We start from the raw sequence: 22,777 nt of genomic DNA, 5'->3' as shown, positions 1-22,777 counted from the left end.
TTCAGCCACCTGGCTGTGGATCCTCTTCAGAGATCTGTCAGCAGCCGCCCCCCTCCCAGCGCCCTGCCCCACGCCTGCTCCGCTGAGCCGGCCCAAAGGAAGGGTCTGACCGGACCCCAGCGCTGTGGCCCTGGCGCCTGCCTCGCCGGTGGAGAGCTGAGTCTGGAGAGGTCCACGTGGGAGTCCGGCCCTCGCCTGCGGCTGCTGGCCCCAAGCCCCGTGTCAGGGCAGGCAGGGGCCCAGGAGCGTGTAGGGGCAGGCCCCCCTCACACGGCCTGGTAAGCTGAGGGGAGTGCTGAGGGCAGGCTGCATTGGTCATGACAACCCTTACCCCTCGGGGCTAGGCCTGAGCAGACCTGCTCCCGCGCCGTCAGCCAAAGTCCCCCCGCCTACCCCCTCGGCCTCGGCTGCAGCAACTGACCCGTGGGGAGCAAAGGCTGCTCCCTGTGGCCAACCCGCCAACTCCGGCAGGAGAGCCCGGAGCCGGCTTGCACACGCCTGGTTCCAGCTCCAGTGCCCACAGCCGCCTGGCGTAGCCCGGCCTGCCACGCGCCTCTCCAGCCCCGCATCCAGAGAGAGCTGCTCAGCAACAGCCTGCAGCCAACTGACCAGCTGTGAGCCCCCCCGTGCAGCCTCCACCGTCCAGCCCTGGCTCTGCGGCCTTGCTGGCAGGCCCTGGCACTGGCGGGCGAGGAGGATCCTGGGGTGCCAGGCAGTGCCCTGGGGCCAGTACAGCCTTTCTCCTGGGTCACTGCAGAGCCCTCGGCTGGGCGCAGCTGGAGCCCCATTTCCACAGCCCCGAGCCCAGTTGTAAATCGCCCGCCTGGGGTGCCCTCTGCTGCCCACGTGCCAGCGCCCAGGCAGCTCAAGCACGGACCTTTCCGAACCTCCGGGTGGACAGAGCAGCGTCCCGCCCGAGTCAGGCTCTGAGCCTCGCCCCGAAGGGCAGGAGCGACCCCGGCAGGGGCAGCCGCCAGTGCAGCAGGGAGCACACGGCTCCAGCCCCTGGCACCCACCCTGGCTCCCAGGAGGGGGCAGGCTGCCCCATCTGACGATGCAATTAGACCCAGGGGGGACCCCCTCGGGCTCCTGGCGAGTTGCCAATGGGACCTGTTGCGGAAGCAGCGTCTAAGCGCCCCAGCCATGCAGTGCTCGGGGGCGGGGCCAGGAGTCGCCCTCGCTGTTCGCGGGTGGAGATGCTGGGCCGGAGCCCGGGGCGGGCGCATGGGACCCTTCTGCACAGCGTCTTCTCACATGGAAATAAAGGTTTATTTTTTCAGCCAAGCCGCATGCCCCACGATTCCACTGTTGACCACCTCTCCCTGCGCTCGAGTCCCTGCCCAGGCGCGAGGGGGCCCAGGGGCGGGTACAGTGCGCCAAGCCCTCCCCGCTGCAACAACTCTTCACCCCGGCCCCACTCACCGCTCAGCTGCGCACACTGAGCCCCGTCTCCGCTTTCTGCCCCAGGCCAGTGCACGTTAGCGCTGGACCCGTGGGTCAGAGCGAACAGGACACAGCAAACGGCACAGCCGAGCAGGCTGGGGAGCGACGCAGCAGCCCGAGCCGGGCAGATCCAGCCCCGCTCCTCGCTGCTGAGACACGAGCCCCTGGCCCAGCCCTGGCTCTCTGGCACGGGGCAGCAGGGAGACCCTGGCCCCAAGGATGGAGTCACAAGGGATGCTGCACGGTGGGAGCTGCCGTCAAAATCGAACTCGGCTTTTTTCCACTTCCCCGGCGCGGAGCAGGGCAGGCCAGCTCTCCAGTCCCCGCTCACAGGGGCCTGGCCTTGGGCCCGGGGCTGCCCCCGCTGCCCCCACAGTGCGAACGCTGGGCGTGAGCACACCCGGGCCCCAGCACCAGCCCTGCTCAGAGCGGCCGGGGCCCACGCCATCTCCAGCGGCTGCAGCAGCGCTCCGGGGGGCCAAAGCCCGACCCAGGCAGGCTCCTGCAGCAGCCTCTGCGACTGGGGCTCCCCTGCTCGCTGCCCAATCCCACGCTGGCACCAAGGGGCAGGGGCCTGCCGCCAGCTGCTTCCCCACACGCATCGGCCAAGGTCCGAGGCTGCAGCGTTTCCAGGCTGGGGGGGGGGGGCTTTCACTCAGCCCCCTGGAGAGCCCCACTCACCATTTCATTCTTGTGCTGCCACCCTGCAGCGCCTGCCCCTCCCACCTGGGGTTTCCCCAGGTGCCCCCCTCCCCCGGCTGCCCTGCAGCAGCCCCCGAGCACGGACGGGAGGTAGGAGCAGGGCGAGCTGCCAAGTCAGCTCTGACGGGGCCTGTGCCCAGGGCCGACCAGAGGCTGCCACCAGGCCAGGCAGGAGGCTCCAGTGAGCTCCTCACCAGCTCCCAAGGGGGCAGGGCTGGCCAGCTGCAGGCTGCCAGGAGGCGAGAGCCCCACCGAGGGCGGGCCCAGCTCTCCCCCACCCCCATTTCCAAAGCACGGGGCTCTGCGCCCCCGCCGGCTGCACTGCCCCGCTGGCCAGGGGCACGTGGCTGCTACAGACAAGGGGCAGCCTTGGAACCGCGGCAGAGTCTCCGCCATGCGCCAGCTCCGGGCGCTAACCCTCGGGCAGGGACAGCAACCTGTGACGGGACCTGGAGATCAGCCAGGCCCACGGAACTCCTCTTCCTCCGCGGCCACCAGGCGGCCCAGCCCTTCTCCGGGCGCCCGCCGGCCTCCTGGGGTCCCCCGCAAGGCGGCGCGCTGGCGGGCCAGCTCTGACGCGCGTTCTCCAGGCACTCAGCTTCCGGGTGGAACCGTCACCCGACGTCGAATCTCTGCCGGGGGAGGAGCCGCTCAGAATCGGCGCGGGCCCGGCCCCCGAGATGCAGCAGGGCCCCCACGGAGCTGCCCTCAGAGCCACGCCGGGCGCTCGGGGCCAGGCGCGTGGGCAGCGCTCCGGGGCAGGGAGCTCGAAGGGCGCCCGTGGCCGCCAGCCAGCCCCTGCTTTCCCGGGCAGGGACCTGGGTCAGCGTTTCCCTCCCCACTCACCGTCCTGCTGCGTTAGGGCTCTGGCCAGCTCCGCTTGTCTCGCTCCGGGGCCTGCAGCCGCTGCAGGTTCTGAGTCACCGAGCGCAGGGCCTTCCCTACGGGCACACGCAGACCCGTCAGCCCCGCCCCAGGGCCGGGGAGTGGATCAGCCAGGAGCTCCCCCGCCCACCTGCCGCTGGGCCCAGCTTCCCCCAGTCTGGAGACACGCAAAGGCAACCCCCGGGCAGGTTAGCCGGGCGGGGGTACGACGAGAGCAAGGACTCGCCAGGCTGGCCCCCCCCCCCCGGTTTCTGGTGCGGCGCGGAGAAAGGCGGCTCTGCCCCTCATTCGACCTGAGCCACCCCCCGCCCCGAGGTGCACGGGAGACCGGGGGAGTAAGAACCCTGCTGCTACGGGGTCAGCGGGGCTCACTACTACAGCTGGGCAGACGGCCGGGGGTTCAAGCCCCACACAAGACCCATGGCAGATGTAGTGGGGGGAGCCACAGTAAGCTAAGTTCCCTGCAAGCTATGCAGTCACGGCTGAGACAGCCCGAACCCAGCCCTGCCGGACCTCTCCTCACCAGCACAGGTGCTGCTGCGAGGAGAGCACGGCGGGAGGAGGGGCCGTTTCTCCTTCACGGGCCTCGGAGCACCCCCCACCCCACACCCTCAGCTGGAGCCCTCTCCCCCACCCCAGCTTTTCAGCCGAGCCCCTCATCCCCAGCCTCTCCTCACAGCCTGCACCCCCACCCAGGGCCCCTGCACCCTAGCACTCAGCCCTCTGCCCCAGGCCTGAGCCCCCCACACGCCGAACCCCTCAGCTTCACTCTTGCCACACAAATTTTGTTAAGCACACCGACATGGAGGTGCAGGGCGACACATCGCCTACACACCGGTGCACGTAACAAAATTCATTCCCCACGGGGCGGGGCGAATTAGGGGCCCACAGAGGGCAAGACCCATCATGCTGGGCACGGGGCAGGGATCTCTGCCCTCGCTCCGCCTGAGAAACCAAGTGCCCGGTTCTTTCAGAGGGCGTTGGGGATGGGCCCTGTGCCGCGGCCCCTGCCGAGAGCCTCTCCGCCGTACCCATGTCTCCCGCACGCTCCTCCAGGAAAGCCGACAGCTCAGGCAGGCTCAGGGACTTGAAGGAATCCGGCCCTCCTGCTAGACCTGGGGGGGCAAGCCAGAGAGATTCTCACCAACCAGGGCCCCCCCCCGGCCACAGCACCTCGATTTGCCGCGCTCTCGTATGGAGCGAGTCACCGCAGCGCAGACGTGGGACGAGCAGCAAGCTCCCTGGGCTGCTAACTCTGCCACGAGGGGCCGCGCGTGCCTGGCACAAGGGCTCTTCAAGCCCAAGGCGTTAAGCTCCATGGCCCGGCGCCCGAGACGCTCGGCGGGTCGGGTGAGAGGCGACTCCAGGACACCGAGCGGGACAGGAACGACCAGGGTCCGGGGAAGGTGAGAAATGGACCTTGTGTGTGTGTGCGAGCGCCCCAGCTCTCCGGGCAGCGGCGGCTTGCCTGTGACAGGCCTGCGGCGGGCTGCCTGCTCCATACAGGTCAATGTAACCCCCAGCTCTCCGGGCAGCGGCGGCTTGCCTGTGACGGGCCTGCGGCGGGCTGCCTGCTCCATACAGGTCAGTGTAACCCCCAGCTCTCCGGGCAGCGGCGGCTTGCCTGTGACAGGCCTGCGGCGGGCTGCCTGCTCCATACAGGTCAGTGTAACCCCCAGCTCTCCGGGCAGCGGCGGCTTGCCTGTGACAGGCCTGCGGCGGGCTGCCTGCTCCATACAGGTCAATGTAACCCCCAGCTCTCCGGGCAGCGGCGGCTTGCCTGTGACAGGCCTGCGGCGGGCTGCCTGCTCCATACAGGTCAATGTAACCCCCAGCTCTCCGGGCAGCGGCGGCTTGCCTGTGACAGGCCTGCGGCGGGCTGCCTGCTCCATACAGGTCAATGTAACCCCCAGCTCTCCGGGCAGCGGCGGCTTGCCTGTGACAGGCCTGCGGCGGGCTGCCTGCTCCATACAGGTCAATGTAACCCCCAGCTCTCCGGGCAGCGGAGGCTTGCCTGTGACAGGCCTGCGGCGGGCTGCCTGCTCCATACAGGTCAGTGTAACCCCCAGCTCTCCGGGCAGCGGCGGCTTGCCTGTGACAGGTCTGCGGCAGGCTGCCTGCTCCATACAGGTCAGTGTAACCCCCAGCTCTCCGGGCAGCGGGGTATCTGCGAGGGCCCCAGCCCCTGCACATGGCTGGGGCAACCAGTGTCAAAAGTCCCTAAGGGAGTTAGGAACCTAAATGCCATTTTCAAAGGTAACTTAGGTGTGTTGGTGCCTGAGTCCCACAAAGGCCTTGGGCCCTGGGTCTCTTGCTCGTTTAGTGACAGTTTTCGAGGCTCTGCCGAGCAGCTCTGCCATTTCTGATGCCTCGCTAGTTTCCCCTCTGCCTCTTATTAAAACAGGCTTTTCCCCGGGTGCTCTCATTCACTCCTCCATCTGCCTGCGCGCTGCCTTGTCTCCCCGCAGCCCGGCCCGCCCAGCCCCAGCGGCACCCAGCTCTTACCTTCTCCCTCGGGCCCTCGGCACTCACCAGCTCCCAGCCACGCCTTGGTCTCCGGTGCCCCGCCCGCCACAGGCCCGTGGGCCAGCCGGGAGGAGAGCTCTGCCTGACAGGCTCTGCCAACGAGACCAAACCCCCATTAGTCAGGCAGCAGTGACAGCTGAGCTCCTCCTTCACCCTGCAACGCCTGCCTGGGCTGCCGAGGGAACCCCCGGCTCAGGGCTCCGGCAGCAGCTGGCCGTGGGGCGCCCGAGCAGCCTGCCCTGGAGACAGCAGCCGCGGAAGTCACGGAGCTTGTGGAAAGTCGAGGAATCCGTGAGTGCCGCAGCCTCAGGAGAGGATCGCAGCCGTGGGTGCGAATTAGGGTGCAAAGGACTAGTCAGATAGTCAACAGGATAGTCGACTAGTTGCTCCTTCCCCGCCCCCCCCACTGCATCTATCAGACAGAGGTAGCATGGGGGATTGGGGGGGGGGGTACTCAAACCCCAGTGGCATTTCAAAGGGGCAGCGCCGCACTGAGCCCGGGATCAACTGGGGAGTCCCCAGCTGATTCCAGGCTCCCCCCAGAATGTAGAAGCAGCAGCGCCGCACAGAGCTGACCCCACCTCCGTGCCACGAGTCCCTGAGCAGAAGCGCCCGCATGGAGCGGAGTCAGCGGGACTCCCCACTGGCCCCGGGCGCTCCAGCTTTGAAGTGCACAGGAGCCCGCGCTGGGGCTCTCGCACATTTCAAAGACGGAATGCGGAAGGGCCTAGCGACTAGTCGTGGAGTAGATGGAAATTCCGACTACCGCTAGTTAACATCCCTAGTGCGAATTTCAGCCTGACCACAGCTGCCGAGCAGCATCGCCCTGATGCACAAGTGCTCTGGCCAGGGAGAATCACTACAGGGTTACTGGTGAGAGGACTCCTAGGTTTTCTTCCCAGCTCTGCCACTGATTCTCTAAATAGCCATGGGCAAATCACTTAGCATTTGGCTCTGGCTGGGGCTGAGCATTCACAACTGCGGCTCTGGAAACTCAGGCTCCTTTGGGAAGCAGGCTTCTCTCCAGAACATGCTCCTTGGGGGAGAATTAGAACCGGGCCAGATGCTGCAGGGAGCTGCCTACAGTCACACCAGAAGGGCACCACCGCCATTCCCCGGACACCGTGGGGTCTGCCGGGGCGGCCTGTTCTCGGCTTCCGCCGGAGTCACTTACTGCATCTGCTCTAGCAGGACCCCCGCACCGCCAGTGACGGCCTGGGCCTCCTGCAGCTGGATCTGGACCTTGGTCCAAGCCACGTCCCGCTCCATCAAGCAGCTCTCGACCACGGCCCGCAGCTCCTGCTCCTGGGACACCTGGCTCTTCAGCACTTCCACCTCCTCGCACCTCTGAGCGGGGAGAGCGAGAGGCGGGTCTGAGAGGGGCGTGCTGGCAGCTCGGACCCGACTGCTCACACGCGGCCACCTGTTCAAACGGTCCGGGTGGCTCCGAACGCACCAACCAAACCCATCAGCGGCCCCGATGCAGGCGGGAAGGGAGCTAGGAAAGGCTCCCACACAGGCCAGCTCTGATCCCAGGCACTCCCTTGCTCTCCACGCAGGAGGGGGTTTGCCCTGCGGACAGAGAACTATTCCGCACGAGTTCCCCATGTTCTGTGTGAGCAGCAGGACGGCAGATCTCCCCAGCCCAGCCTCCCCGCCAGCGGGGTTGGACTCCAGCCACCCACGTCTCAGCAGCACGGAGAGACCAAGGGCTAGAGGGCAGCAGAACCAGCAACGTGCCCCTCTGCATCCCTTGCCAACTCCCTCAGCTCCCCCACCCCAGGAGGGGCCAAGGAAACGGGGGACTGGGCCTAGAGCCGGCTCCTTACCTTGTGGAGCTGAATGGCCAGTTCCTGCATTTCCGCCTCGAGCCGATCGGCGTAGGCCAGCTCCAGGGCGTCGCTGGGAGGCCTGGCGTTGCTGTGCCATCGAGCTATGGCCGAGGTCATCTTGCGCTTCGGCCCAAAGAGGCTGGAGAGACAGCAGCCGGTGGTTACCGCACGGCTGCACTGGGGGCCGGAGTGGGCGGGGCTGGAGGACCAGCGCGCTCAGACCAGGCGCAAGGTGCTCTGGACGATCTGGGAGGGGCGGACGGCCCACCAGCGGGCAGCACGGGGGCGGGGAGTGGCTGGAAGAGAGGGCTGAGCTCCGACCCCTTCGCAGGCACCCACGGGAAAGGGGCTACGCCGGAGACTCACGTGATGCCGATTTCCTTCAGGTCGCTCTCTGTGAGGGTGAGGAAGATGCGGAGGTCGATGTCCTGCTCCTCAAACACCGGGAGGTACTTCAGACACCCGATCTGCGCCAGGAAGGCTGCCAGGTCCTGTGGCCAGCCAGAGCAAAGGCCTTGGTACCCACACGCCGCACCGAGCCTTGAGGGACAGGCTAACGGCCACCGCCCATCACGGACCCCCGCTTCTCCCATTCCTGCCCTGGGCCACACGCCACAGCAGGGCCTGGCTCTTCCTTCGCCTTCCCAGCCCATCACTGCCAGCGGGTCAGGCAGGATCAAACCCTCGGGACGCTGCGCTCCTAGGGTGGGGCCGGTCGTGTTGTGTGTCTGCACAGCGCCTGGCCTGGCGGGGTCCTGCCGAGGGAGAGTGGGAGGAGCCTGGCTGGATGCGCAGGGGGCTGCGGGTGTTTTCAGCGGGCGAGCGTGAGCAGTGCAGGTCGGCAGCTAAGCCCACGCGGGCGGGGGGACATTGCTTCCTCCTCTGGGCTGTGGTCCAGGGCCGGACTCTGCTCTGGGGAGCTCCCAGGGCCTCAGCCCATCACAGCTTCCGTCCTTGGCGCTCTTACCTGGGGTCCCACGTAGGGGGTGGCCTCTAGGGGGGGGAGCGCGCTGGGCTGACTAGACACCCCCGCTTTGCCAGGGCTGGGGGCCCACGGGCTCTCGCCGCCGTGCCGGGCCTTGAGCTTCCCGTAGCTTTTCGCCGGTTTCCGGCTGGAGCACTTCTGGGTCGGGTCAGAGTCCTGGGGAGACGGGAGAGCGCTGTTCAACGGCACAGGGCTGCACGGGTGTGGAACGGGGGGAAGCCCATTGCAAGGCCTGGCTGGGCACAGAAGCCTCTGCCTTAGCCACGCTGGCTCCTGACTGGGGCGGTGGCCCGGGGACGTGGGGGGCGGAGACTGAGCAACGTAAGCTCCTCGGGGCAGAGCCAGTCTCTGTCCTGTGTTTGGACACAACTAGCCCAGCGGGGCCCAGGTCACTACCCCGGCTCCTCAGGGCTACCCCACGCCAACGGCTGAGCTCACGGCGGGGAGGAAAGCCCGCGGAGCCGGGGCCTGCAGCGACCAGGCACGCTCCGGCACAGCCACGGCGACGCGCGGGCGGAGTCTCACTGAGAAAGCAGCCCCTGCGTTCTAAGAGCAGGAGGCTGAGCGGCACAGGGTCAGAAGCTGGGGCTGGGGGGAGGAGGGGCAGCACCGCTTCCTCATCGGAGAGAGCCCCACGGCCAGGCTGAGACCAGGCAGCGTTCTCCGCAGGGAGCTCCAGAACCTGCACTGAGAGCGCGAGGCCGCGCTTTGGGGCTAGCCCGGGGCACGGGGGTGCGTTCGCTCAAGCCCAGAGACTAGCAGACGGACGGGCGGGGTTATTCCTGTGAGAGGAGCCCAGGGATCTCATGCCCACCCAGCACACAGCTACACCAAAACCGGACCCCGGCCTACTCAGCGGGGCGCGTAACCAACGCATTCGAAGGCCGCACTCCCCCTTCCTCCACCCTGTGGCGCCATCCTGCTCCCACAAATCCACGGCACCGGATCCAGTCATCTGGGCAAAGTCCTTCGCCAGCTACCAATTGGCGGCCGTGGGAGGGTTCCCTTCTAGAGCCAGGGCGAGGGCTGGGCCGCGCAAGAGCTCTGGGAGCGGGGCGAGAACGGTGAACGTTAGTGCCCCCGAGGACGGGAACAGGCGTCCCCAGCTACAGCCCAGCGCAGGAAGGGCGTCAGGCCAGGCCACCGGCCCCTCGGGAGGCTGCAGAGTGCAAGGCAGCTGTTCATACTGCCCTGGGCTAGCCAACCCTACCCAGGGCTAACCTTACAACCACAATTTCCCGCTTGCATTCTCTGCCCTGCCCGTCGGCCGTAAGTGGCTCCAAGAAAGCGCCGAAAGCAGCCACGTGCTCTGGTGGCGAGGGCAGCGAACGGGAACAGCCACAGGATACCCGGCCAGGGGCAAGTGCTGGGATGGGAGTTACTGGGCCGCCCCTTGGGAACCCAGTCGGCAGGGAGGGTGCTCAGAGAGCCAGATCAACGTCAAACAGGACAACCTGCCACCCCCCCAAGGGCAAATGAGCCGACTCGGTGTCTCCCTGCCTATCCAGACCACTGGGCCCCTCTCTGGAGTCTCACGAGCCACCTCGCTCGACTTCCTCCCAAAATCAGAGGTAAAAATACACGTCACGGCACGCTGCTACTGAGAGCCGTCCGCTTTCTCATTGCTACCATGCGATTACAAACCAGCTGGGCTAGAACGCTGAACCTCGCGCGCGTCCCAACAAGGCACGGTCCGTAGGACGTTTGTTCCTACTGACTGCACTGCCGGAGCCTGCTGTGCACCCAGGCAAGCACCTCGAGGGGCTGCATGCCCTGAGTGAGGCCCACTGCCCCACCCACTGAAAGGGGCGTTACTGTTGCCTTCTCCCCACGACCCTCCAGGCTCTCGGCAGAGGGAACGCCACGGCACGCAGCCGGAGTATCTGCGAGTTCCCGTGCTCCACCAGCCCTGGTGACGGAGACAAAGCCTCACCTCGTTGCTTTCCAGGGAGCCCTCGCTGCTGACCCCCAGGGCTTTGGGCAGACACTCGCTGCTGCTGCTGCTGCTCCTGATGGTGGCCAAGTTGTTGGTGAAGAACGCAGTCTCTTCTGGAGGGGGCCAGAAAGGCAAACAGTGAGCCCCTGGTTCTCCCCGACGCCCAGCCCGCATCTGCACGCAGCAGCTGCTCAGACGAGCAGGTTGCCCACGGAATGAGTGAAGAGTCTCGGGTCTGGCGTCCATCCCCCACCAAGGCCAGGGGGAATACACCACTGCAGATCCAGAGCCATTTACCACCCTACCTGCAGGGATGGGTAACACGGGTATGTTTTAGGGTGTGGGGTTACTGGCGAAGGCCATGCTCTCGTCCCCAGGTGTCTCCCAACGGCCGTGGGGGTGGACGGCACTCATTCTCCCCCACTCTCCTCCTTGGCTCATGGCCCGTCACTCTTCTCTGGCATGGCAGGACAGCACTGATGCCACTCCAACACAGACTGCCTGTGCCCTGGCAGGGAGCCCCCTTTCTTGCCAGCATCTCAGGCAAGATGCCTCCCTAAGAGCACTTCAGACCTCGGGGGAGAGGAAAGAGGCCACGTGCAGGCTCCGAGGTGGTTCTCAACCCCAGGCCACGCACAGTGCAAGCAAAACCCTCCTCAGAGACCAGCCCCTACCCCGGCCGCTGCTGCTCTCCACGTCTTGCTCGTTGATTGGCGAGGTGACGTCCCGGAACCGGAGATCCTCCCCTTCAAAGCTGCCATCGTCGCTGAACGTCACATAGCCCCGGGGAGGGACCGGCTCTGTGTGCAAAGGGAGGAGAGGGCGAGTTACCAGGCAGGCTGCAGCCTGGGGAGCAGCAGTTGCCAGCAAGCATCCAGGCCTCGGAAAGCAATTGGGGAAGAAATCACATTTTAAAAGAACCAGCTTGTGGCCCCTTTTGGACGGCGAACAACATTGCCAGGAACATGGACGCCTAACAGCTCCCTTTGCGCGCCAGGTCAATGCTGGTCACAGATCCGGCTGTAGACAACGACTGGATCAAAGACTGTTGCATGGAACCAGACTTTCAGCAGATGCCCCTCTGGAGTACTGAGCTGGGAGTGTTCCCTCCCTTCCCGGAGTTTCTGGGTCAGCCTCCCGGGACGCTCTGCAGCTGGTGGCTTGAGCGTTTCCACGTAGTCACCCCTGGTAGCTGTGTCAATGGGAAGTACGACACTAGTGTATTTCCTCACTAGCCTGGACAGTAAAATAGTCGTTCAAGCTCAAGGCAATGAGCGGGTCGGTATTGTTTCCTTCCATACAAATCGATATTCTTGGCCATCAAAGACAAGCGGGTAGCTGGCTAGAGCCATGGACCATCTCTGTGCTGTACCACGCAGCCGCACCGGGCACAGCTCGTCTCAGCTTCACGGAAGGGCTAACGTTTAAACCCAGCCAGCGTTTCCCGGGACCCCGTGGCTGGCCGCGCCAGTTCCTGGAACAGGACGCACGCCTGGCGCTCTGGAGGATGCAGCTCACCCGGGCCCAAAGTTGGGCGATTCGTTAAAGCATCCCTGGTCTTTAGCCTGTTGTGAATCACCCCCACCCCACCCCTGCTGGTGGCTCCGGCTCCTGAGTCTGCCTGGGGAAGGGAAGAAGGGCCACTCTCAAGAGCCAGACAGCAAGCAGAGACTGAGAGGATGCGGAAGGACAGTTATCCCCTTCTCGGCCGAGCTGGGGACGGTTTTGAGAGCTGGCCTTCAGCCCCTTGAATCACCGGTGTTTGCTCAGTGCTGGCAGCCGTCGGAGCCATGCAGGAAGGCCCAATCTAAAGGAGCAGGGAAGTGCTGGTGCCGGAGTAACAGCAAAGCAGCACTGTCGTTCCCTGCTCCAGTGGGAATTCTGCACCACTGCGCAATGCAGAATTGGGCAGAATTAACTATGTGCTTGCAGAATTTCCTCCCCCGCCACGGGCTGCAGTACTGCTGGCTGGACCCAGCAGAGCCCAGCTGGCGCACAGAAGAGACTGCCAGCGGGAGGGGGCCGGAGCAGGGGTGGCCCGTGAGGGTAGGCAAATTAGGCAGCTGCCTAGGGCGCTGCTGGCCGGGGCGCCCGATGATGACATCACGGCTACTGCCGGCCGTGCAGGCGGGGGCGCCAATCGTGCCTTCTGCCTGGGGCGCCAGCTGCCGCAGCCGGCCTCAGGCCACTCCTGGCTAGAGGGGTTCCCAGCACGCCCCGAGGGCAGCAGGGATTTGGGCGCACAATGGCCCCAGGAGCAGACTGTGTAGGAACCTCTCGACTAGGATTCCCTGACCCAGGCTCACCACAGTGAGATGGCTTCTTCCCTGCAATTCCGACGGCTGTTATCTTCGCCAGCGCCTGGGGCCCTTCGTGGATACTGGGGCCCTTGGTCTTTCGGGCAGGTCTCTGTCTCTGGGGGGTGGAGCACGACTCATCCGAGGAGCTCAGATCTTCGTATTTTCCTGTGGTCCAAACACAGACCGTTAGCTGCATAGTAACTCCAGCGCCTGCCCTTGCCTGGCCCCCTCACACCAGCAAGGGCTCCCAGCCCGGAACCACAGCTGCTCAAAGGAGAGGGCTTTTGAGCAGACGACCCAAGCACCACTTCCACTCAACCACCGCACCGTAACACAGCAGCAGCCTCTTCCCCAAGCACCTTCCCTGCAAGGAGGCGTCTCACTTACCCGGGCCCCTGCAGAAGACCTTGGGCACTGGAGCTGCATGGAGGTCTATCAGCCCCACAATCTTCATGTGGCCATATGTCATGGCCAGCGTCCGTGCCGTGGCTCCAGTGTTCTCTCTGACATCCACCCTCACGCCCTGTGGGACGGCAGTGCATGCTGCTGGCGTGGCTGTTCTGAGCGGACACCACGCACAGCATTCAAGGGAACCAACGGAGTTGCATATTCCACCGGGACCCCCTCGTCTGCCCTTTTAAGCCACCAGGAAACGAACGCTTCCCCGCGACGCCCCTCTGTGCTGTCAGCCCAGGATTTCACTTTTCTGCACCACCCACCAGAATCTTGCTCGATTTGCTGCCAATTATTTTTCAGTGCTTCATCCTTCAGAATAAAGTCGCTATCCGGGGTTCACTGCAGTCAGAACCCAAGACGATCGGATAGTCAGACGTTAGCATGAAGGTGGAAGATGCCACGAGAAACTCAACACACCTGTAAGCACGCGCTAGTTCAATATCTGGCCCGCCACCAGGAGATCCGAACACCATGCTCTGTCCGGGCCACAAAGGCTAAACCACTAGCAAAACCACTCTGTTTTTAGAGAGCTCCTCTTCACTGCTGGTTGGTGTGGGAGCAGCAGGAAGGCTAAATCGTAGAAACGTGCGGTACACTCCGGTCTCAATGCAGTGAGATTGGGGGCTGCTCTCGTTAGCCAGCACTGAACACTAATTAGCCCCGTTAAGAATGGCCCATGTTCCATCCCAGCCCCATCCTTGGATGGAAACTCCGTGGAGGAGGGAAGATTGTTATTACCCTGGGTCAGTTCTAGGGCAGGGCATGAGGAAGGACACAGAGGCCTTGAAATTGACCTGACAGTCTCTGGGGGACCAGCATATCAGCACAGTGCTAGGACACGGCGGCACTTTGGAAGAACGGAAGCTCCTGACAAAGTTGACGTGCTTCTCCTTAGGCACAGCAAGGTACAGTATGAGCGTACATAGCGTCAGTCAGAATCCCCTGGGCCAGGACTCCAACATCAGGCAAAAAAGACTTTATCTAAAAAGCTACAGCTAGTTAAGTCTCAGAGGGGGAGCTGTGTTAGTCTGTTCCAGCAAAACCGAGGAGTCCTGGGGCATCTTAAAGACTAACCGATTTATTTGGGCATCAGCTCTTGTGGGCTAGAGCCCACTCATCAGACGCGTGAAGTGAAAGGTACAGTTTGGCAGGGATATAGACACTTGCGAAGGTGGGGAGTGTGACATTATCACACAGAGGACCAGGGCTAACGAGGCAAATTCAATCAGGGTGAATATGGCCCTGTCCCAACCGTGGGAGGTAAGAAAACCAGAAGGAGGGGAATTACTTTTAGCAGCAAGCTAGCCTCTCCCAGTCATTTCATAGAGCCCTGAAAATCCACGGCTACCCACTTCTACAGCCGCAGCGGTCTCTGTGTCTGCGGATATCTGCTGCTCGTTGCTGATACAAGCGCAGATACACATTTTGTACCCATGCAGGGCTCCATGTATTCAGAGCCATTCGGAGCGCATCAAGTCCGCATGTGAATTCCAGCTCTGCACATTCCAGCTCGAGTCTCTTTTTGGAGCTTTTTCCCCCGTAAGTACGGCAACAGCACGAAGCTGCATCTGTGGCTACACCGCTGCGTCTGACAAAGCGGGCTCCAGCCCAGGAATGCCGATACCCAATCTGTTAGTCCAAGGTGTGTCAGGACTTCGGGTTGTTGCTGCAGCCAGGTAAGACTCCTACAGCAGCCCAGAGTCCAGAAAGAACCCTACACTGCTGACGACAGGATCCCGGCTACATCTGTTGGGCAAGTCCAGTGCAACACCTACCGCAAGGACAGAACAACCTACGAGACCCCCTGCTGGAAAAGAGAGGAGGAAATTCCACCCTGGAACCAGGCTGGTGTTTGACTGGGTTGTGCCCCAAGGGACCTAGTGACTCAGAAATCGGATACAGGGTTTGAAAGGCATGTTTGGTTTCTTTAGCGACAGCCCGGGTACGAGAAAGGAGAGAAAAAAGGAGCATTTCATCCCATTGGAAATAAGGAAAGACCAGAGACTATGCTGGAGACAGGGAAGGGCTGTTGGGGAGATGCACGCTGCGCCGAGAGAGGTTATTTTACATTTGGATCGCTCCATTTTACTAAAACAGATTTATAGGCATGTAACCCCCGAAAACGACTCAAGGAGGCAGCAGCCGGCCACCAGAGGAAAGCTGGAAATACAACCCTTTAGAAGGCCTGTGCTCTCACAACCTGTGTTCTCCGGACTGCAGGTCTGGACTGATTTAGAACGGGGCAGATACTTACATGATTGAGAAGATACTGGACAATTATCTCATGGCCAGAAGCAGCCGCTTCCATCAGAGGCGTATAGCCGTACACAGGCTCCCTGAGTAGGAGAGAAAAAGCCCATGCAGGCGGAGTCAGCCCAGGGGGAAGTAAAGATGGAATACAGGTTGCGGGTCACACAGAGCAAGAGAACCAAAGGGGAGGTCTCATTCCCTGAGGCTGAAGCAGAACCCACACCCTGGCTTCAGGGAAGACAGAAGCTTCCAGGCTTGTCAAACTGGCCCCTTTACCCAGCATCCAATTAAACTGAATTCATTAAATACATAAATAAAAAAAAAGGGCACTTAGCTTATGAAGCCATGTATTGCTCAAGGCAGCACAGCCATTAAAATGCCATTTTACTACCATTACTCCAGGCAGGAGGAAGACCAACCTGATTGCATGACTGATCTGGGCCCTTCCAACTGAAACAGGGGCAAGCCCCGTGACTCTTTTGCAAGGCAGTAAGCAGGAAAGGCAATTCCAGTCCATGCAGGATCACCTCCTAGACGACAGCCCTGTTTGCCTGGCACACCGCATTCTCTGCTTCGGCTGCATTTACATAAATACGTTTGTTTACCTGGGATACACTTTGACCCTTGGCACGCAAAAGAATTATTCGGAACTTCAAAGAAGATGAGTTGATGTTCAATTGAATACTAATGTCCCAGCCCGCATGCCGCTCGAAGTCACCAGACCGCTGGTGCTATGTTATACAAGGGCCTGGAAGGATTATTTTCCCCTGGCATCATGCAATCTAGCCATTGATGGTGTTGCAAATAGGTCAAAAATTCAAGAACATACGTATTTGTGACAAACATTCAGACCTTTGAAATGTGCATTTACATAACAGACAGATTTCTTCCCATGGAAAAATACAGGAAACGGGGTTCTGACCAGGAAGATTTCACCTCTGTGGGTCCTGCAAAGCTACTGTAATTATGGGAAGAGTCAGCTATTCGCGTCAAGGATTAAGATTGCCAGTGCACTTTTAAAGCTAGATCCTCAGTGTGTATAAGCTGGAGTGGCCCCAGTGACTTCAAACACCTGACTGACACCAGATACGTCTCTGGGGCTTTCAGTTTTGGAAATCAATATTACTGGATGTAAGAAAATAGCAGCAACACGACCAGCACGTACTAGGCTGTTTGATGAGCGTGCAGTAGCAGGAAGCTCTCAGAAGTACAGGCACTGCGGTGCACACGGACAGCGACTGTGCATGAGCAACGACCGACTGATCAGGGTCAGCAGCAAAGGGCAGTCGAGGGCAGGAGCAAGTTGTAACGCTCTTTGGCTTTCACAGAGCTCAGCCAAAACTGAACCTCATTCCCGAGGTGGTTTAAATAGGGGATGTAATAGCAGAACCGTTTAAATGGCTAACGATAACCCATGAGCGCAGGCTTATTGGTTGCATAGAGTCTCTGGGCCCCGGAAGTGAGGCCAGCAGGCAGGAGCCGGTACTCACTGGGAGCCGGCTTCTGGCACACACCGGCTCCTGGGGAGGCAGCTGCGGCCCTGAGCTGTTGGCTCTGCAGCATGAAGCTTATAATGCAGAGCCCACAGCGCAGCCGACTCCGGACTGGGACCAGCCGGCTACGCTGCAGGCGCTACAGTATAAGCTTTATACAACCCAGCCTGCAGTGTAACAGCTGAGATTTTCAGCTGTTACATGGTTATCTAATTAACTGCTTTTTAAGACCTCTAGTTTCAGTGTGGCACTGTGGGCTAACTCCACTCTTCAGAAGGAATGTTATTGTGTGGACAGCTACACGATTAACTGATAAGCCTGGGCTTATCAATTAATCCTGTCGACTATACACATTCCCCCGCTCTGGCTGCCTCTGTATCACAGGCAGCGGGGAGGGAGCAGGAGCCGAAGTTGGCTCCCCACAAGCACCGGATGGGCCCTCCCCCCATCCCCGCACTGCTGCCTCTGACAAAGAGGCAGCAGCATGGAGGGTGAGGAGGGCAGGCAGGAGCCAATACGCACCGAGAGACCACTTTTAAACCAGCTCCCTCACATGCTGGCTCCATGGACCTACAGAGGCTGCGGGAGGGGGGCAGGCAGGAGACAGTGTTAGGCAGAGCCGATACTAGGGGGAGAGGCAGCAGTACGGGGATGGGAGCAGAGAAGGCTGCCGCAAAGCAGCCTCTGTCTGTGCGGGATCCGGGCTTGCTGTGCATAGAGGCTGCACCAGCATCCCACGGAGCAGCCTCTGTCTGCAGGGAGCTTGGATCCTGCATGGACAGGAGCTGCTGCCAACCCACACTGCTGCCTCTATCATAGGCAGCAGCGTGGGTTGGCAGCAATCTCCCTGGGAGTGGGGCCAGGAGTGCACAGGCTGCCAGCCCTGCCCCCTGGGACTATTGAATAGTCGTGTAATTGCAAAAATTTGATGCAGTTACCCAACTATTCAATGTTACGCTGTCTAACATCCCTACTCCTCAGTTTACACAGCACTGTGCTCACGACATTAAACGGAGAGTGGGTTACAGCTCATCTCTGTAAGCTGGCAGGGAAAAGGGACATAAGAACATAAGAACGGCCGTACTGGGTCAGACCAAAGGTCCATCTAGCCCAGTAGCCTGTCTACCGACAGTGGCCAGCACCAGGTGCCCCAGAGAGGGTGGACCGAAGACAATGATCAAGCGATTTGTCTCCTGCCATCCCTCTCCAGCCTCTGGCAAACAGAGGCCAAGGACACCATTTTATCCCCTGGCTAATAGCCTTTTATGGACCTAACCTCCATGAAATTATCTAGCTTCTCTTTAAACTAGTCCTAGCATTCACAGCCTCCTCTGGCAAGGAGTTCCACAGGTTGACTACACGCTGTGTGAAGAAGAACTTCGCTTATTAGTTTTAAACCTGCTCCCCCTTAATTTCATTTGGTGTCCTCTAGTTCTTCTATTATGGGAACTAATAAATAACTTTTCTTTATCGGCCCTCTCCACACCACTCATGATTTTATAGACCTCTATCATATCCCCCCTCAGTCTTCTCTTTTCTAAAGGGGAGGGATGGAGTATGTTTTCTTCCATTATGCTCTGTAGCAGTCAAGCACGTTCACATGCTAACATGCTTCTTTTGCATTTGAAATCAGGTGGAAATCCTTGAGGCAGGAAAAGAAACACCGGGTATTCTTCTCTTACTTGCAGTTGGCGTTCGCCCCATTGTCCAGCAAGAATTTGACCATCTGCTGGTGTCCAGCACTGGTGCAGTGGAAGAGGGCAGTCCAGCCGTGAACGTCCTTCATCTCCAGCTCTGCGCCTTGCTTCAAGAGAACAGAGAAGGGTCTTTACTGCAGCATCTCACGGGGTCTGGGAGCCACTGCCCTCCGAGCTGTGATTCTGAGAAAGTCGGAATCCCCGTCAGGAAGCGGAACTTGCAGCTGTGCCTGGAGCGGACCGTGCTCCGTCACAACTGCTGGAGGATTCCGCTCCTCCGGCATTGCACGTGTACCAGAGCAGCTGTTCCTCACCGCTCCCGAACACCCACCTGGAGCAGGAAGTAGGCAACGCTCTCATTGCCGCAACTGGAGGCCAGCATGAGCGGGGTCTGCCCTTCCGGTGTGGGGACGTTCACGTTCACCCCTGCCTCCAGCAGCAGGTGCACGATGGTATCATGCCCGATGTAGGAGGCGTACATCAGCGGGGTCCAGCCACCAGAGTTTCTCTTGTTTAAATCCATCTCCCCACTTTAAAAAAAAAAGAAAGAAAGAAAAAAGCGAGCGAAAAGAAATCAGCAGGACCAGTCCTAAAGCGGGTCAGCGCCGCAACACAGACTCCTGTCGCCAAAATCTCCTTTATCATCATTGCAGTTCAAATATATAGAGGGTTAAAAGCCTTGTCTACACCGTGGCTCCCATCTGTTCTAACTCCAGTAGAATCACCGGGAATTTGGGGGTGAATTTCCCTGTCCCAGACATGGCCCATAAGTCACTTTACACTGAACAAATGACCGAGTACCACTGAAGTTCACATGCCATAGGTCCTTGATCCAGTGTAAACTGACTCTATCCTGCGGTGATTTAAAAATAAGGGCAAGTAAGAACAAAGCTGTGCTAGCCTGCTCCGCCCGCTCCTTACCGGTGAATACACTCCTGCACCACCTCGTATTGGCCAATGGAGGACGCTGTGTGTAGGTCCAGGGGAACATCCAGCTCTTCTCGACAGATCATCGGGCCTGCCCCATGCCACATGGACAGGCTGCGGTTCAGCAGCTCCGATTCGCTGGCTTCATCACTGAGCTCGGACATCACGACCTGTAGAGCCAAAGCGAAACAGAACCTTCAGGTGCAATTTCAGGGACCAGGGTGGGGCCACCTGACTCTGGTGGGGAGACGTCCTCAGCTTGGAAGGAGGGCTCTTCTCAGAGCTTCCTCCTGCTGAAATCTTCCCTGTAAACATACCCATTCCTCTGGCCTCCCTTGGTCAACAAAGTTGTCCTGTGAAACAGCAAGTGATTGCTGCAGATCCTCCAATGATAGCCTTTTACTGCTGTTCTGTCTAGATCCTGTCCACATTACCCTCCGCACGTACCCCCCCCCCAAAAAAAGCAGCAAGCAATGCTAGAAGTCATCATTTAAACTGATTCTAAGGTTATCAGCAGCCGTAGTTTGGATCAGTTCTGCGTCCAATTTTGTTCAGTAGCTTCACCAATGATTGAGAGAACGAGAGAGAGAGAACGCTGATAATGTTTGCAGAAGATACCAAGCTAGGAGGGGCTGCGAGTGCTTTGGAGGATAGGGTTAGAATTCAAACTGATCTGGACAAACTGGAGAAGGAGTCTGAGGTAGACAGGATGAAATTCAATCAGGACTCTACTGCCACAAAGTCTCAACCAAGGGGCTCTCTCTGTGCTATGCAATGCACAAGCACATTAAATGATGAGCCCTGAGGGGAACAATGATGAGAACGGTCAAAGTCCTCCACAGTTATACCTCTGCCTACATCTCATTTCTACCTTCCTACTGCCTTCCCTTTGCCCCAGCTTCCCAAACATAAGAATGGCCATACTGGGTCAGACCAAAGGTCCATGTAGTGCAGTATCCTGTCTGCTGACAGTAGCCAGTACCAGGTGCCCCAGAAGGGGTGCACCGAAGACAATGATCAAGCAATTTGTCTCCTGCCATCCTTCTCCAGCCTCTGACAAACAGAGACCAGGGTAACCATTCCTTACCCCTGGCTAATAGCCTTTTATGGACCATGAATTTATCTAGCTCTTTTTTAAACTCTGTTATAATCCTAGCCTTCACAGCCTCCTCTGGCAAGGAGTTCCACAGGTTGATTGTGTGCCGTGTGAAGAACTTTCTTTTATTAGTTTTAAACCTGCTTCCCATTAATTTCATTTGGTGTGCTCTAGTTCTTCTATTATGGGAACTAATAATAACTTTTCTTTATTCAACCTCTCCACACCACTCATGATTTTATATATCTCTATCATATCCCCCCTCAGTTTCCTCTTTTCTAAACTGAGAAGTCCCAGTCTCTATAGCTTCTCCTCATATGGGACCTGTTCCAAACCCCTAATCATTTTAGTTGTTCTTTTCTGAACCTTTTCTAATGCCAAAATATCTTTTTTGAGGTGAGACCACATCTGTACGCAGGATTCAAGATGTGGGTGTACTATAGTTTTATATAAGGACAGCAAGATATTCTTCGTCTTATTTTCTATCCCTTTTTTAATAATTCCTACCATCCTATTTACTTTTTTAACTGCCGCTGTACACTGCGTGGAGGTTTTCAGAGAACTAGCCTCAATAACTCCAAGATCTCCTTTCTGATTAGTTGTAGCTAAATTAGCCCCCAGCAGCTCCTCTCTCAGCCTTGCTTCTGTGCTGTCGTCATGGTCAATACAGTAGTGTCTAGTGACCAAATGCCAGGGCCCTGAGGTGTACAGAGAAGCAGACGGCCCTGGAGAGCTTACAAGCAAGCCAAAGTTCAGGGGAAAGGGATCTCACGCACGCGATGGCAATAAATGGCATGCCCATACCCAAACCTTGTTGGGAGGAGAGTTAGCTAAATGGAAGGACAAGAGGGGAGAGGAGGAGGAGGTTAGGATTGCTGCATTACAAGTAAACAACACCCCCACAAGTGTCTCATTGAAGACAGTGGGACTACTCAGTGTTGTAATTGCTATGATGGGCAGCACAGACTTCTTCGCTCCTGAGTCTGTAAACACATCGGTTTGTAAGGAGGAAGAACGGGCCACTTGTGCGGAGCACAAGCCTGGATTACAGGAGACCCAGGTTCAACTTCCTGCTCCACCTCTGACGTCCTGTGCGACCTTGGTCAAATCACTAAAGTCTATTTGTGACTCATTTCTCCAGCAATCAAATGGAGATGAATGGCACCATCCTACCTCACAGTGGAGTTCTAAGGATGCCTATGTATTCAGTCCATCAATAAATCCTGCACGGGACATCTGGCTATTCAACAGGATCCACCCAGAAGAGCCTAATGTAATTATCTGTCCCGTTAGGCACCCAAGGCACATGCTGCTGAACCTGGCAGTGTCCATGAACAACTCTAAATAGCTCATCTGGAACGGAAGTCTTGCGCTGGGTCCCACATAACAGTTAGACCAGTGGTCCCCAACACGGCGGCTGCGGGTGCCATGGCACCCGCGGGGGCATTTGTGTGCGCCCGCCAAGTGCTCAGGCCTGGGCTGGCCTGGCCCCAGGCACATGGCGCATGCACAGTGCCGGAGCCGGGCGCATGGCGCACGGTGAGCACTGGCCCCGGGAGCACCGTGGATAGGCCGCCCGCGCTCTGGGCACGTGGCGCATGCGTGGAGCGCCAGCCCCGGGAACGTGGCCCTTGGAGGGGGCCCCGGCCCCCGCGGCCCTTGGAGGGGGCCCCGGCCCCCGCGGCCCTTGGAGGGGGGCCAGGCCCCTGGCGCCCTCAAATGGTTGGGGACCACTGGGTTAGACCAACAAATCCCGGAAAGCATCACCAGGGCTTTGTGGGCACCCCTGCCCCACCATGGATCAGTCTCCTTTGCTGCGCAGCCCTGCGGCCGCACCCCCCGGGGCATCGTGGCCCAGCCCTCCCCCACACGTGGGGTCACCTCCCGCTGGGTATCCCCTCCCGCTGCGCGCGCCCGTCCTTGTCCCCTTCCCAGCCCGTGTCCCCCCCGCCGGGCGCGCGCACGCAGCAAGGCAGCAGCTGCCCCCCCCCGGACGCCAGGCGGCTGCAGGCAGCCCCCGCGGGGCCCGACCCCAGCGCTCCCGGGCGAGAGTCGCGGCCCGGGACCCCCTCGGCCCGGCCCCGCGCACCTCGCACCGCGCCGCTCGCTCCCGGAAGCCCCGCGCGCTGAGGACGCTGGGAGCGCGGCTCCGCCAGCCCTGCGACCAATCGGCGCGAAACTACAAACCCCGGGCTACCTCGCGGCAGCTTGTGGGACCCGCCCCCGTGCCTGCTAAGCAGCCAATGGAG

The 22,777-nt window shown here is 60.1% G+C and overlaps 1 protein-coding gene across 3 annotated transcripts; it reads right to left on the bottom strand.

Annotated features, from left to right (window-relative positions):
* Window positions 1-1,247: 1,247 nt before the first annotated feature.
* Window positions 1,248-22,712, bottom strand: ANKS3 (ankyrin repeat and sterile alpha motif domain containing 3). Of its 3 annotated transcripts, none has more exons than XM_075899072.2 (17): window positions 22,618-22,712; window positions 19,427-19,602; window positions 18,837-19,035; window positions 18,491-18,612; window positions 15,320-15,401; window positions 12,997-13,132; window positions 12,616-12,774; window positions 10,984-11,109; window positions 10,307-10,422; window positions 8,356-8,529; window positions 7,755-7,879; window positions 7,386-7,527; window positions 6,731-6,903; window positions 5,536-5,648; window positions 4,062-4,145; window positions 2,992-3,086; window positions 1,248-2,777 (listed from the first exon to the last, which is right to left on the bottom strand). In XM_075899072.2, the coding sequence occupies exons 2-16, from the start codon at window positions 19,594-19,596 to the stop codon at window positions 3,004-3,006; spliced, it is 2,004 nt and encodes a 667-aa protein (XP_075755187.2). In that variant the 5' UTR covers window positions 19,597-19,602; window positions 22,618-22,712; the 3' UTR covers window positions 1,248-2,777; window positions 2,992-3,003. The 3 variants fall into 3 exon arrangements, with proteins under 3 accessions (XP_075755187.2, XP_089638335.1, XP_075755184.2); XM_089782209.1 differs by lacking the exon at window positions 22,618-22,712 and adding an exon at window positions 19,750-22,020 and having other exon boundaries at window positions 5,563-5,648; XM_075899069.2 differs by lacking the exon at window positions 22,618-22,712 and adding an exon at window positions 19,750-22,016.
* Window positions 22,713-22,777: the final 65 nt, after the last annotated feature.

The sequence above is a fragment of the Pelodiscus sinensis genome, chromosome 15 (assembly GCF_052426305.1).
Source record: "Pelodiscus sinensis isolate ZL-2025 chromosome 15, ASM5242630v1, whole genome shotgun sequence".
Taxonomy (NCBI): domain Eukaryota; kingdom Metazoa; phylum Chordata; order Testudines; family Trionychidae; genus Pelodiscus; species Pelodiscus sinensis.
This window is presented reverse-complemented; position numbering and strand designations above follow the sequence as displayed.